The sequence below is a fragment of the Talpa europaea genome, assembly GCF_964194135.1.
Source record: "Talpa europaea genome assembly, chromosome: 7".
Taxonomy (NCBI): Eukaryota; Metazoa; Chordata; class Mammalia; order Eulipotyphla; family Talpidae; genus Talpa; species Talpa europaea.
The window spans coordinates 451-14,463 of NC_140074.1; the positions used below are offsets into that span (position 1 = coordinate 451).

The 14,013-nt window shown below is 74.4% G+C and overlaps 3 protein-coding genes across 3 annotated transcripts; all 3 read right to left on the reverse strand.

Moving 5' to 3' along the window:
- Window positions 1-2,365: 2,365 nt before the first annotated feature.
- On the reverse strand, window positions 2,366-7,352 carry SLC34A3 (solute carrier family 34 member 3; the record flags this gene model as incomplete). The annotated part of the gene is given in 16 exon segments (XM_084236252.1): window positions 2,366-2,863; window positions 3,832-3,956; window positions 4,026-4,142; window positions 4,322-4,489; window positions 4,567-4,687; window positions 4,730-4,816; window positions 4,961-5,156; window positions 5,239-5,350; window positions 5,433-5,576; window positions 5,661-5,789; window positions 6,127-6,216; window positions 6,474-6,582; window positions 6,585-6,609; window positions 7,269-7,287; window positions 7,290-7,311; window positions 7,314-7,352. Coding segments are annotated over 16 exon segments (1,968 nt in total). The 3' UTR covers window positions 2,366-2,398.
- A 1,426-nt stretch (window positions 7,353-8,778) lies between these two features.
- RNF224 (ring finger protein 224) lies at window positions 8,779-9,235 on the reverse strand (the record flags this gene model as incomplete). Its single annotated transcript, XM_084236361.1, is given in 2 exon segments — window positions 8,779-9,163; window positions 9,165-9,235. Coding segments are annotated over 2 exon segments (456 nt in total).
- A 1,859-nt stretch (window positions 9,236-11,094) lies between these two features.
- On the reverse strand, window positions 11,095-12,560 carry CYSRT1 (cysteine rich tail 1). The gene is made up of 2 exons (XM_084236726.1): window positions 11,974-12,560; window positions 11,095-11,661 (listed from the first exon to the last, which is right to left on the reverse strand). The coding sequence occupies exon 2, from the start codon at window positions 11,651-11,653 to the stop codon at window positions 11,237-11,239; it is 417 nt and encodes a 138-aa protein (XP_084092852.1). The 5' UTR covers window positions 11,654-11,661; window positions 11,974-12,560; the 3' UTR covers window positions 11,095-11,236.
- Between the last annotated feature and the right edge of the window lie 1,453 nt (window positions 12,561-14,013).

Here is a 14,013-nt window from a genome sequence, read left to right on the forward strand (position 1 = left end):
AACCCCCGGCCCCGGCCCGGGTGCCCCCGCCGCCGGCGCCTCTGGCGGGCCGCGCCCGCTCCCCGCCCGGGCCGCGCCGCCGCCGCGGGGAGCGCCCGAGGCCCCGCCCGGCCGGTGTTGTGGAGACGCCCTGGCCGCGCGCCGGTCGCCGGGGCCCCCCCGCCCCCGCCCCCGCCCCCCGCCCCCGCCCCCCGCCCCCGCCCCCCGCCGCGGGCCTGCCCCCCCGCGCCCCCCGCCCCCCGCCCCCGCCGCGGGCCTGCCCCCCCCCGCCCCCCGCCCCCGCCGCGGGCCTGCCCCGACACGCGCTCGCCGCCCGGCTCGGGCCGGGCCGGGGCTGAGCCGACACGCAGGGGCGCGGGGGGTGCGCGCGGCCCGCCCGGCCCGCGGCCTCCGCCCCGGCGCTTCCCGGCGGGGCCCGGGCCCGGCCGCCTGCCCTGGACGGCGCCGCGGCCTCGGGTGCGCCTGCCCGCTGCCCCGGCCCCTCCGGGGAGCGCGCGCGGGGGCGTCGGCAGGGGCGGCCCGGCCCGGGGCCCGGGGGGCGCCCCGCCCTCGCAGACCCTCCCCCCGGCGCGGCGCCCGCCTTCTCGGGCCCTGCGGGCGCGTCCTGCGCCCTCGCCGCGCCCTGCCAGGGGCTGAGCTGCCCGGGCCTCCCGGCCGTGGGTTGTCACAAGCCGGGGGGAGAAGCTCGGGTTCCCCGTGACGGGCCGAGCCCCGTGGTGGCCGGACGGAGACGCAGGCGGGTCAGAGCCTCGGCGGCCTGAGGCTCCTCACTGGAAAGAGCCCCGCGGCCTGGGGCCTGTGCCCGTGGGCTCGGGTGCCCATGTGGTGCCTCCCTTTCCTCTGGCGACATGCGGGTGGCGCATGCCGGGTGTGAGCCCCAGAGCCCGCACCAGGTGCACCGCCGGGCCCCGCCCCCACCCACCGGGCGGACCTGCTGCTGGCCTGGGTGGAGGGCGGCCCTGGGCACCCCGAGCCAGGGCGCTCGGAGCCGTGCAGAGGCGAGCCTGCTTGGGGCCGGCCGGGGGGCTCTGGGGGTGCGGGCCCCAGCCCTCCCGCTCTGGCCGCAGCTGCCAGAGCAGCCACAAGGCCGGCTCTGTTCCCCGGCAGCGCGGTCCCAAGGGGAGGCTGCCTTACGCCCGGCAGGGGCAGCAGGCACGCAGCCCTGCGCGGCCTCAGAGGACCTGCGGTCAGCCTTTGTGGGCGCCCTCACCCGCCCCGGAAAGAGAGGTGCTGGGTCCTCTTCCCTCTCGCTGCCCCCCACCCTGGGGAGGAGGAGTCCCCCAAAGCCTCCCCAGGGAATGAGTGGGACCAGGCCCCTCGGGGTTCCATTCGAGAGTACCCTGAGGTCTGGGGTCTCAGAAGTGGGGGTCGAGCTGGAGTGCACCAGCCTGCCACAGGGGTCTTGCTCCCGTGGGGGTCCTCAGGGCTCCCCAAACAGCTTACACTACGCTCAATGAGCAGGACAAACTCCAGAATTAGGAGGCCTGGAAGTTTGTTGGGGGAAGAAAGGGAGCTAGGCCCCAGGGGATCCAGGGGGGAAAGGGGACTGAGGGGCCTGGGGGACGTGGGGGCACTGAGGGGGCCTGAGGAGGCACATGGGGGCAGCCCTTGGGCGGAGGGGTGTGGGGGACAGGACCTCTTCTGGACCGGTCACGTCTGGCCCCGACAGGGTCTGGGTGGTGGGAGCTGGGCCCGGCAGGGCAGCCCCCCCGGCAGGGAGGGACGGGCCCCAGGCCTGTGCGTCTGTCTCGCGCACCTGGCTCTGTGCAGGTTCTAGGGGTGGACGCTGTTGACCCCACATGTGCTGGGTTTGGAGGCCCAGCTGGTCATGGGTGTGCTGGTGCTCTGCGGGCGTGGGCAGGGCTGGGAGCACCCCCGGGGGGCTGAGCACCTCTCAGCCAGGCGGGGGACACACGGGACAGCAGGGACTCCGGGCTGTGGTCCTGGCCTGTCCCCTTCTCATCGGTCTCAGGCCGAGTGCCACAGGGGGCCGGGAGCCAGGCAGCTGGGAAGGGGGGTGGGTGGGGGCCGGCGCCAGGGACAGCTGCCTGCCTCGGGAAGCTGCCTCGCCCTGCGCCGGCCGGTACTCGGCGCCTCTGTCCCCACCGCGGCAGGCCCAGAGAGCCAGGGCCACAGCGGGCACGGCTGTTCCCTCCCCACCCAGACCCGCCGCCTGCTCCCCCCGGATCGCCGCTAGGGGGCACATAGGTTCCACCCTTTCCTCTCCCCAGCCAGGGGGCCCTGCCCGGGCAGCCCCTGCCCAGGGGAAGCCAGCACCTGGTCAGCTGGTGGGGACACGGCCACGTTTATTTGCAAAGAAGGGGCCAGGTGACTCAGAAGCCTGCTGCTCCCGGGATCCGCAGGTCGCCCCGAGGCCGGCGGGGTGGCGGCCCAGCCCTCACAGCGGCTGGGACGCCAGGACCTCGGGATTGTCGTAGCAGTAAGCCTCTTTGCTGGTGGCCAGTGGGGAGCTGCAGGCCCGGCAGGGGCAGCAGCGGGTCACCAGGCGGTCCCAGGGCTCCAGGGAGCGGAGCCAGCGAGGGAGCCAGGCCCAGGACCGCAGGCGGCGGGGCAGCCAGCCCGGCCGGTGCCGCTGCAGGAGGTTGACAGCCACCACGAGGAACAGCACGCCCAGCAGGGGCCCCCCGACTGCAGCCAGCACCACGCCCCCTGCCAGGGAGAGCCCGAAGGCAGCCAGCGGCAGCAGCAGGAAGCTAAGCAGCAGGTAGGCGACAGCCACCCAGCGGTAGCGCGCGGTCAGGTTCCCGAAGCTCTTGGCCAGTGGGATGGGCAGCCGCAGCACGGGTACCACATACCACAGCAGAATGCCAGCCAGGTTGAAGTAGAAGTGGATGAGGGCCACCTGGGGGCAGAGGGCAAGCAGAGGTCGGGAGCTGGCTGAGGCAGGGGCCCCGGAGCCCTGCGGCCGGCCCAGCCCTGCCCTGGCAAAAGGGACGCCGAGCGGGGGATCCGCTCACTGGCTAGGACTGGCATCGGGACAGGCAGGGTCCAGCCAGCTGAGGGCGTGCACCTCCACGCTGCCCCCGTGCAGGGTCTGCCCAGGCCCCCCGCCCCCGGCTGCCTTAGCGTGGCCCTCGCCTCATGCCTCCGCTCGTCCAAGGGGCTCTGGCCTGGCCCTGTGGGGAGGGCTCCAGGCCATTGTGGGGGGAGGGACACAGCCCTGCCCCGGCTGCTGGCCTGGAGGAGTCGTCTGGAGCAGCTGGTGTTGGGGGGGCGGTGGCAGGCTTCCCGGAGGGTGTGGCTCAAGGCCTGGGCTGGGGGCTGAGGCCTTGGGGTCCGGCCTTCGGGTTGTGCCTGTCTGCAGCCCGAGCAGGCGGTGGGGGAGCTGTGGCCACTTGTGGCCGCGGAGGGGTGTCTGAGAGGATGGGCAGAAGCAGGCTGAGTGGAACTGGGGGTGCAGAGCTGGGGACTCGGGAGCTGTCCCGGAAGTGGGATTGTGAAGGGGCGGCGGCATGGACCCCTACACGGGGTGGGATGATGATGTGGGGGCCATGCAGGGGCCTGCTGAGCTTAGTGGTATCCTAGAGGCCCCTGCCCTGGAAGCCCGGAGCACGGCGGGGGTGGGCTGGGGACAGGCTGCCAGAAGAAAGGGGACATGTGGGGCAGTGTGGCCCCGGGGCCATCAGTCCCAGAATCCACCCTGGGGCTGGCAACGAGTAGACTGGGGTCTGAGGAGGTGGGGGTGCAGGTGCCGGCAGCCAGGTAGGGGGGTTCCAGGGCAGGCCTCGCACTTCCTGCCCACGGGGTTGGGCTGAGGGCCGCCCAGGACTGGTGTTGCAAGAGGGACACTTGGGGAGCAGGGGACAGTACCTGGACAGCACTGAGCAGCATGTCCGAGGGGCTGGCCAAGGCGGCCAGCAGGGCCGTGGTGGTGGTGCCGATGTTGGACCCCAGGAAGAGGGGGTATGCCCGCTCCAGGCTGATCACCCCGACCCCTGGAGAAGCTGAGAGTCACAGGGAGCTCTGCGCCCCCACCCCGGAGCCCACCCTGCCCGTCTGCTCACCCATGAGCGGCACGATGGCGGCGGTGAAGACGCTGCTGCTCTGCAGCACGAAGGTGAGGCCGGCGCCCACCAGGATGGCCAGGTAGCCGGGGAGCCAGCAGAAGGGGACGGGGAAGTCTGGGGGCGGAAGGGTGTCAGCGCTGCGCTGCCTCCCCTCCCCCTCCCGAGGTGCCCCCACCCCCACCCCGACCCTCCAGGGACTCCCGGACCCCCAGGCCCTTCACTCGCTGGATGACCGCCCTCACCACCCCGGCCACGCGGCCCAGCAGCCCCATAGGCCCCGCCCGGCCCCTCACCCGCGTTGATGACCGCCCGCACCACCCCGGCCACGCGGCCCTGCAGCACGGAGTTGAGCAGCTTGACGATGAGGACCAGGCAGGAGCAGAGCACCAGCAGCGAGGCGGCCAGCAGGATGAAGCCCACCGCCAGGTCCGAGAGCTCCGTGCTGGCAAACAGGTGGTGGCCTGTGCGGGGCGGGCGGGTGAGCGCGGGGGGCGGGGGCGGGGGCGCGGGGCGGGGGGCGCGCGCTGCGGGGGCTCACAGTGCATCAGCTGCGAGGCCGAGCTGCTGTTCCCCGGGCAGAGGTCTCCGCAGTCGCTGCTGTTCCCCGCAGCCTGCAAGGCAAGGCAGGGCGGGCTCGAGCGGCCGGGCGGTGTGGGGGGCTGCGGGGGACGGAAGCCGGGGAGGGGCTGAGGGGGCCTCACCGGTTCCTTGCTCCCGCACCACCGTTTAATGAGGCTGCTGTTGGTGGCGTTGCCGCTGGCGCTGGCCGCCAGCACGTCGGGGTCCAGCTGCCGGACAAGGTGATCGGTTGTGGGCTGGGCCCTCGCCACCCGCCAGGGGCTCCTGCGGCAGGTCCAGCTGGCGGCCGGCCGGGGTCCCGCGCCTCCCAGCCCATCCTCGGCTTGCCCGGGGCTGGGTCTGTGCCCCCTCACCTGCACGATGAGGTGTGTGAGGGGCTGTGTCAGCACCTTGAGGATGTCGGGGGTTTGCGTGCCCGGCTGCAGGCTGGTAGAGCCCAGGGTCAGCTCGCTGAGCCTCTCCAGCGCGGCCGAGGCGCTCTCCAGGGGCAGCATGACCAGCACTGTGAGCCAGTTGAAGATGCCATGCACAGCTGAGCCCCCAAAGGCCCTGTGGGCCACAGAGCGGGCTGGTCAGTGGCCTGGCGCGGCCTCCGCTGCTGCAGGCCCTGCCCCTGCCCCGCCCTGCTCACCTCCGGAACTCGTCTCGGTCCCCCGACTGGGCCATGGACACCAGGGTGCTGGTGATGGACGTGCCGACGTTGACGCCCATGATGATGGGGACAGACGCCTTCACAGTCAGCACTGGGGGGGCGCACATCAGCTTCCGCCCGCCCCGCCCCCCACCTCCTGCCGCCCCGCCCCCCCCCCCCCCCCGAACACTCACGCTTGGAGGCCACCATGCTGACCACGATGGAGGAGGATGTGCTGGAGCTCTGCACGAGGACCGTGACGAGCACGCCGATGACCAGGCCGGCCACAGGGTTGGACAGCACCACGTTATCCTTGAAGAGGTCCCCGGCCACCTTGCCTGGAGCCAGGAGAGAGGGGCTCTGAGGCTGCGGGGGCTGGCTGCTGCTGCCCCCCCGGCCCCCCCACCGTGGGTGTCACTCACTGCCCACCAGCTGGAAGGCAGAGCTCAGGATGTCTAGGGAGCAGACGAAGAGGTAGAGGCAGCCCAGGAGCCCGCAAGCCTTCAGGAAGCCGATGGCCACCCGCCTCACCCTGCCGGCCACGCTGAGCTCTGAGGACATAGCAGAAGACCGTCCCCAGCCGTTCCCTGCACCGCACCGCCCGGCAGGCCCTGCCTCCTCCCCGGCCCTCGCCGCCTCCGCCCTAGGCCAGGGCCTCGGTGTCCCCGCTCTTTTCCCCCAGGGAACGCCCCCCTCATTCCTTTGCCGAGGACCAGGCCTCCCAGCAGGAGGGCAGAGGAGGGCCAGGGCTGAGAGGAGTCCCCAGTGTGGCTGTCCTGGGGTTCTCTGCACGTCCCGTTGGGACAGACCCCAATCTGCTCTCCCCAAGATCCTCTTCACGCGTGGAGCCTGAGGGTAGGGCCGGCCACCCAGACCCTCCAGACCTACCTCTCCAGGACTGGCCAGTGCCCTTCAGCTGTGGGAGGGCCCAGGGGTCTGTGCCCTCTTCTTCCAAGACGGGGGCAGAACCGGAGGCCCCTGCAGGGGTTGAGGTCAGATCGGGCCAGGGACCCAGCCGCTGCCAGCATGCCCCTGGGGGCCGCCAGGCACAAGGCAGGTAGCTGAGGCGCTTGTGGTGGGGCGGGAGCAGGAGGGGGCCTGCAGCGCTGTCGCAAACCCCTAGGGCGTCCACCTTCCTCTGGGGACACCAGAGCCCCTCACCCCTACCCGAGAATCAAGCGCCGGGCACCAGGGGAAGGGCCGGGCCGGCCTCCTGGGCCTGGGGTGTCCGGTACCTGCATTTTTCAGACTCTGGTCCACCAGCCCGACCGTGTCCCGAGTGGGCTGCGGGGCCTGGCCGCCCGTGAGGGAGTCTGGCATGGGGTCCGGCATGGGTCTCGGGCAAGGACAGACCCAGGCCCCAGCCTGGATCTGCAGGGGGAGGACAGGTCAGACCCTCCCCTCTCCGCCCGGCCCCCACTGGAGGCCTTGCCGCTCCGCCCTCCCGCTGGGGCCCAGCGAGCCCCGTCCTCCATCCTCGGGGGGTGGCTCCAGTGACCTCAGGCGGCTGTCAGAAGAGCCCCGTCCGGGTCGGGGGCAGAGATGAGAGACCCTGGCTTCCCGGCGCCCTCGCCTCGCTGGTCTGGCCTGGTAGGTGACGGGGCCCGGAGTGTTGGGGTGCAGGCCGGAAACGGCAGTCTCTGCGATCAGGTGTCATCGGGGACACTGCAGATGGTCCTGCCGTAGACTTTGGCATTTGATACCACACGGCGACGCCTCTGCTTGATAAGCGCCCCACCCCCAGTGATGGGGGCAGGGAGAGGGGCTTGGGTGCCCCCCGGATTCCATGTCCCGTCGCCGCGGCCTCTGCCTCCTCAGGGCCTGGAGCCCCGTCCAGCGCGCGACCCTGCTTCCCGCCAGCTCCCCGGGCTCTGGTCCTGGGCACGCTCCTTCACTCCCCCCTGCCCCCGGGCTGGTGTCTCGCCCTTAGCTCCTGGAGGCTCAGGGTGGGGCCTGAGCCCTGGCCCTGGAGGTCACCCGCCCCGGGCACAGTGTTCCTGGGCTCCCGACCTGCTTCTAGAAGCTCCTACCTGTGAGGGTGGTGAGGGGCACCTGCGGGGAGGAGACACAGGGCGGGAGCAGCCGCGGGTCAAAGATCCGCCGGGCGCCCACATGACCGCGGCCGCTGGGCCCCATTAATGTTTACCCAGGAGCTGAGGCCTGAGGGGTACCTGCGTAGCCCGGGGGCAGCCTCCCTGGGGCCACCCTGGGACGGCCGGGAAGCGCGGAGGGCCGGGCCGGGCATCACTGCCACCTCCTGGACGCCACCGGCAGACGGCAGCATGGCACGGACAGGCACTGCAGGACGCCGGCCATCTGCCGGACCAGCCCGGGGCCTGTGGGACGCCAGCCCTGGTTCTGCTGGCCCTGTGGTGGTGGGCAGCAGGTCCAGGTGGCTTTAGAGGGCACCAGCCCAGAGGCCGGCCCGTTCACATCCTGATACTGTCTGGGCCGGGCCCGCCAGAGGCTTGGCGGATAAGCCGGGGTGACGGGCCCCAGCCCAGGAGACATGTTTTCCTCTGCAATCCCCCCAGGCCACTGCTGCCTAGCCCACGGCATGCACTTGCAGGAAACCCTCCCCTGGGGCCTGGGGTCAGCGCCCTTCCTGCCTGGCACGTCCAGGGAGAGCGCCCCCTGCTGGGCTGCCCGCTCAGGCCGGTCAGTCCAGGGCCTGCCCGCTGCCCGCTGGTCACAGAGTGCGGGGACTTTGCCCCAGGAGGGAGGAGGGTCTGGTTGTCTTCTCAGCAGGTGCTCGCAGCCCTCCCAGTCCTGCCACCCCTGCCCAGCGGTGGCCCTCCTGGGGCTCCCAGTGACGGAGGCTCCCGGGCGTAGCAGCCTGATGGGGTTCGTCACAGCTTGGAGGCTGCTCTGCGCCCTCGGAAGGGTCTGCAGTGGCCCCTGGCAGGCAGAAGGAAGCTGGGGCCAGGGGAGGACCCCCTGGGAAGTGGCTGTGCCGAGACGTGCGGCCTCGGGCTGGTTGAGGGCCTGGCCTCTGGGCCTAGAACTGGCTGCGGCGTGGCTCGCTGACCGCCTCAGGCGTCCTCCCAGGGCAGCGCCTGACACACAGTGGCGCTCGATGGACTTTGCTGAGCGTGGACGTCACAGGGCCACCTTGTCGCGGGGCGCCGGCTCCCTGCAGGCCTCTGGACGCAGGTCCACGGGGAGGGGCGGCACCCGGGCAGCGAGCAGGAGCAGCCTCGCCAGGCCTCGCCCTGCAGCCTGCACCCCGGCCTGGGCTCTGGCACCGGGTCCCTTCAGGGTCACCCTCTGGGCCAAGTGCAGACCTGGGCCGGGCCTGTGGGGGCTGTGGACAGCAGTGTGTCGCCCCGTGCCGGCAGGCCGCGTCCAGGCCCAGGGACCTGCACCAGAACGGATGGGGTCACCAGCCACCAGTAGGGTCTCCACTTCGGACTGGGGCTCGAGGGTGTCCCGGCTGGGGTGGCCACTCAGTTCCCAAGAGGTCCTGGGTTGGCCTGGAGTGACCGGGGCCCAGGCAGGCATCCCGTGGGGGCAGCTCCCTGGGGGTGGGCGGGGCCGGGCTCAGACCTCAGGGCTGCCCAGGGGCTCCCAGCACAGGCTGCAGCAGCCCCCACGGCAGCGCTTGGGCTGGGGGCAGTGGGGCGGGGGGAGGGGCCCGGCTGGCTGCTGAGTGATGGCAGCGCTGCCCTCGAGGGGCGCGGGGGCCTGGGGCTCCACGCAGGGCGCCTCCCGCTCAGCCCTGACGGCCAGGAAGGCGGCCAGGTCGAGGTCCAGCATGGCCACCCCTCCGCAGGGCGTGGGTGTGCTCTGGCGGCACTGCGGGCAGGGGATCCAGCGCTGCTGGTGGGCCGCCATGTCCAGCCGCCGCACACAGGCCTGGCAGAAGGTGTGGCCGCAGTAGAGGCGGCGCGGCAGGCGCCCTTGCAGGTCGTAGGCAGAGTAACACGATGCAGTCGCCCCGCCGGGCGCCGGCGGCCACCCCTTCCGTGGAGGCCCGGGGCCCCTCGGGCCGCAGCATCCTGGGGAGCGTGCAGGGAAGCTGCCACCGGCCGTCCACCACCCGGCTGACCGGGTGGTCAGGGCTCTCGTCTCGGGACCCCAGTCCAGAGAACGGGAGCCTCTGCAAGCCTGTGGGGGTGCCCCGTGGGGCTGGGGCATAGCCCCGTGGGGCCCGGGGCTGACTGGGCAGCGCTGTCCTGTCCTGCTGCTGGCGCCTCTCCCTGGCCGCCCTACCCAGCCCTGGCCCACGCCCACCGGCCCGGCTGCTCTTACCTGCATCTGCTCCCCTGGGCGGCTATGCCCAGCCCGAGGGTGGCCAGGATGGGGGATCCCAGGGCACCCTGCGGCCTCTTCCCTGCGGCTCGAATTACTGGCTGAGTATGACGAGCCTGTGAGGAGGCAGGTGGCGGCTGTGGGGCGGGCGTGGGCTCCCCTTTCAGCCACGGCACGCTTGCAACTAGATCCAGCGGCACTAGGAATGCGGCAGGAGATGAGGTGCCCCCCAGCCCACGCCCCACCCTCTCCAGGCCCAGACCACCCCCACCCCGCCCCACTCTCAGGCTCTTCTTGGCGTTGGCCCATCCACCAGCTCTTGGGTCAAGCGTCACCTCCTCCAGGAAGCCTGCCAGGAGCCCTGCTGTCAGCCGTGAGGGGCCTGCTGTTCTGGCTCCATCACAGCTTGTGTCCGGCGCAGCCGGAGGGCCAGGGCAAGGCACCAGCGGCAGGACAGGACGGTGCTGCCCAGCCAGCAGGGGACACCTCCATCAGGGCCTGGGCCAGGGCTGCGACACCACATGGCCGGCTGGAGCCAGCCCCGCAAGGCGGACGCTCGCGTGCAGATCTCACTCCTGGGAATCTGCCTGGTCACAGCCCCCGGCACAACAGCAGGGGGCGTGGAGGCACGGCGGGAGGGGTCAGGACCCCGGAACCCTCAGGACTGGCTGGGAGGAAGCCAAGGGTCACAGGGGCCGTGCCTCGTTCTCCGCTGGCAGTCTCCAGGCTGGTCAGACGGGTTTCCGTGGCTGCCCGGGTGGGGTCGTGCTCCCGTGGGGGCCGGCCTGGAGGCAGCCTGGCACGCCCGAGTCCCGTGCATCAGGCCAGTGACACGTTGCCCACGCCCAGAGACCGGCCCTGCGGGTGGCTGGTCACCACGGGTCAGGGGCGGGCTGGCCCCGGGACCCGTCTGGCCTGCGAGGCCTGCCGGGCGCCTTCCTCTGGCCACCCCTGCCCAGCCCAGAACTGCCAGGCCCCCGCCCTGGCCGTGGTGCTCACTCCTGGCCCGGCAGCCCAGCTTCATGTGGCTCAGCTCCCCGGACGGCCCAGCAGCCTGTGTGCTGGCCCGTCTGGGCGGCCCCGCCCTCTCCAGACTCCCAGGCCGCGGCAGCGGAGAGCAGCCCACGGAGGTGATCAGGAAGTCGGGTGTTTGGTGAGAAACCAGAAAACGCCCAGCCGAGGACGCGCCGTGACTCACGGCCACCAGGCCCCACTCCCCGAAACCTGCTGGTGCCGCCCTCCCGAGCAGCCGCCAACCTTCTTTTCCTCCTGCGCCTTATCAAGGGCTCCACCTCGTGCGGGCTCAGCGCCGTCCTGTGTCCAATGCACAGGCTGACCCGTCTCGGCCGGGGCCTGGGCCTCAAGGAATTCGGGTCAGCTCAAACCCAGGCCCGCAGGGAACACACTCCCGCCCCTCCTGTCGCGTCCCCGGCAGGCCAGATGCCTGCGGCCCACGTGATGGCAGCTTCCCCACACCCTGGTGGCCCAGACAGGCTGGGGCTCTGGCGTCCTCCAGACAGGGGCCACCCCAAGGGACCACCGCGAACGAGGAGTCACCAGACACGCTTCCTCTGCTTTATTGCCGCGGCCTGGCCCCGGGGAGGTGGCCAGGGCACCCCAGGCTGCCCGTGCTGTGCCCAGGGCTCCCTCTCTAGACCCGAGCTGGGCCAATGGCCTCCGTGGGTCAGCGCCTCTGTCCAGGCAAGAAGTGGCCGGCCCAGGCCGCGGTGCGGCCACCCAGGTGGGGCTAGGAGACGACGCAGCAGCTGTGGCAGCGGCAGAAGCGTGGGCAGTGGCAGCAGGAGCAGCAGGGGCAGCAGCAGCAGTGGTGGGCGATGTCGTCTCCACGCCCGACGGGTGGCAGGCCGGCGTAGGTCAGTCCTGCTGGGCGCTGCCCGCAGCCGCAGCCGTAGGGGTTGCTGGGCTGCTGCAAGGCCTGCTGACCCTGGCCAGCCGCTGCCCCCTTGGCCCCCTCGCAGCCCGGAGTCTCGCTCACTTGTGGGAGGCCGGTGGGCTCGGGGGCGCAGGGCTCCTCTGGCAGAGGCCCCGACTCTGGGGAGCAGGGGGACGTCTGCAGCTGCTGCCCCAGGTCGGGCCGCAGCTGCGCCCGGGGTATGCTGACATGGGCATACGGGTTCTTGACGAGCATCTCGTGAGGGTCCATGGCCTAGCCTGGCGCGGGGGACAGAGGAGGCGACATTGGGGCGGGGGGCGGGGGGGAACCAGCGACAGCCCCGGGAAAGCCTGCCGGGGAAAGCCAGGCTGAGGCCCCTCACCGGGGCTCGGGGTCCCTACAGCCCAGGGGCCCTGGGCACGGAGGTGCCCCGAGTGGTGCCCCGCAAGGGTGGGTGAGGGCAGCTCCCCGCACCCTCCGGGCTCCCTTCCTGAGTGGCAGTGCCCGGGGAGGGGCGCGGGTGGGAATGGGGGCCCGGGGCTGCCCCTGGGGCGCGCCTGGTGTAGGGGAGCCCTCGGACAAGGACCCACCTGAAGTGGCGATGGCGCGTCCGTCCTCCGGTCCTCTGGGCTCCTGGTCCCAGCGCCGGGGAGCCCGGCCACGGCGGCCGCCTTTTCCCTCCCGGGGAGGGGCGGGGCGCGGGGCGGGCGGCTCAGAGTGGGTTTCCCAAGATTCGGGGGAGGGCCCTGGGCGCGCCCCGCAGGCCGAGCGCGTGCCAGAGGGCTGCCCGCCCCGGGCCCGCGCACAGAGCCCCGGCGCGCGCGTGCGGGGCTCCTCGGGGGGCCGGCCGGGAGGCGGGCTCCGGCGACGCGCCGCGGCCAGCGGAACCGACCCCGCCGGCGGCTCGGGGCCCCGCCGCGCCCCGCCTTGGGGCGCCCCGCGCCCCCATCCTTGGCCCGGGCGACGCCGCCTTCTCCCCGGGCAGCAGCAGCGCGCCCGGGCCGCGGGGGACAGCGGCAGCCGCACCCCCAGGCCTGCGCGCCGGAGGGAAGCCCCAGAAGGGCGGCGCCACGTCAGAAGGGCCCCCGCGCCCGGGGGGCCACGTGCCGGCGCGAACGACCCGGACGCGAGCTCCGCCGCTGCGGCCGCGGATGCCGGGGAGCCGGTCGCGGCCCGGACCCGGAGGCCACCAGGGAGCCCCACCGCGCACGCGCGGAGCCGCGCCCCCCGCCCGGCCGCGAGGCGGAGGCTGGCGCATGCGCACGCGGGCGCGGGGCGGCCGGTGGGAACGTGGTTCCCAGAAGCCTTCGCGCCCGCGGGTTTTTCCGAAGACCCGGCTCGGCCTCCCGCCTCGGACGGCGCCGGCGCTGCGGGCCCGGGTCGAGGCGCGGTCGGGGCCGCGCCCGCGGGCACGCGCCCCGCGGGGCCGGGCGATGGGCCGGCGGGGGCAGAGGGGGCCCCACCCCCGCCGGCCCGCGGCCCCGCGCCCCCTCGCCCCCGCCGGCCCGCAGGGCGGGGGACGGGCCGGCACCGGCCGGGCCCCCAGAGCCCGACGTCGGGCGGGCCGGAGCGCCCCGGGCCGGGGTCGCCGGGGTCGCCGGGGTCCGCGCGCTGCTGCCCGGCTCCGAGGGGCCCGCCGGGCCCGGCCCGGGGGCAGCGGCCGGGCCGGCGCGTCGCGAGGTGGCCGGCGGGCGGGCAGTGCCGGGGGCAGCGGCCCCGAGGCGCGCCTCGCGCTGACCCGACGGCCCGGGGGGCGCGCGCTCCCGGGGCGCCCCGGCCGTCCCCGCCGCCCCCAGGCCCCGCCCCGCGAGGCGCCCGTCGCTCGGGCCGGCGGCCGGGACGGAGGGACAGCGCCGGGCGCGCCCCCGGGCGCCCGCAGGGACGGCGGACACAGGGAGGGGCCTGGCCCCCTCGGCGCCGCCCCGCGCCGGGCCTGGGCGGGGGAAAGGGGCCCCTCCGGGAGCCGGGCGGGGGCGCGGGGCGGGGCGGGGCGGGGCGGGGGCGACCCCGGGAGCGGGCCGGCCGCGGCGGATCGAGGGGCGGCGAGCGCCTGGCCCCGCCCCGCGGACCCCGCGCGGGTCCCCAGACGGGGGGTGGCGCTGCGGGCGCGGGCGGGCGCCGCGCGCACTGCGGTCCCCGCGCCTCCGCCGCAGCGCGCGCCCCGCTCCGCACGCACCTGCCGCCGCGCCCCGCCCGCGCCCGCGCCCGCGCCCCTGCCCGGCCCGCGCCCCGGAGCTGCCCGCGCCCTGCCTGGCCGGGCCGCCCCCGCAGCCGCCGCCGCCGCCGGAGCCGCCGCCGCCCCGGGCCCGGCCGGGCGCGCCCCGGGCTGCCTTTGATTCAACCTCTGCGGCGGCGGCGCGCGGCCCGGACGCCAGGCTGGGGCAGGTGAGCGCGGCGCGGCGCGGCGCGGGGGCCGGGCGCGGGGTCGCGGGTCGCCCCTCGCGCGGGCGGGCGGGCGGGCGGGGGTCGGGGTCAGAGGTCGCGCGCCCGGGCTCTGTGCGGGGCGGGCTGGGCCGGGGCGCGGCCCTGACGCGGTCTCTCACCTGCAGCTCGGGCGGGGGCCAGGCCTCTCTGCCCGCGCCGAGCCCGCGGCCCGGGGCCCCCCGCAGCCAGCGCTCGGGCTAGCTGCC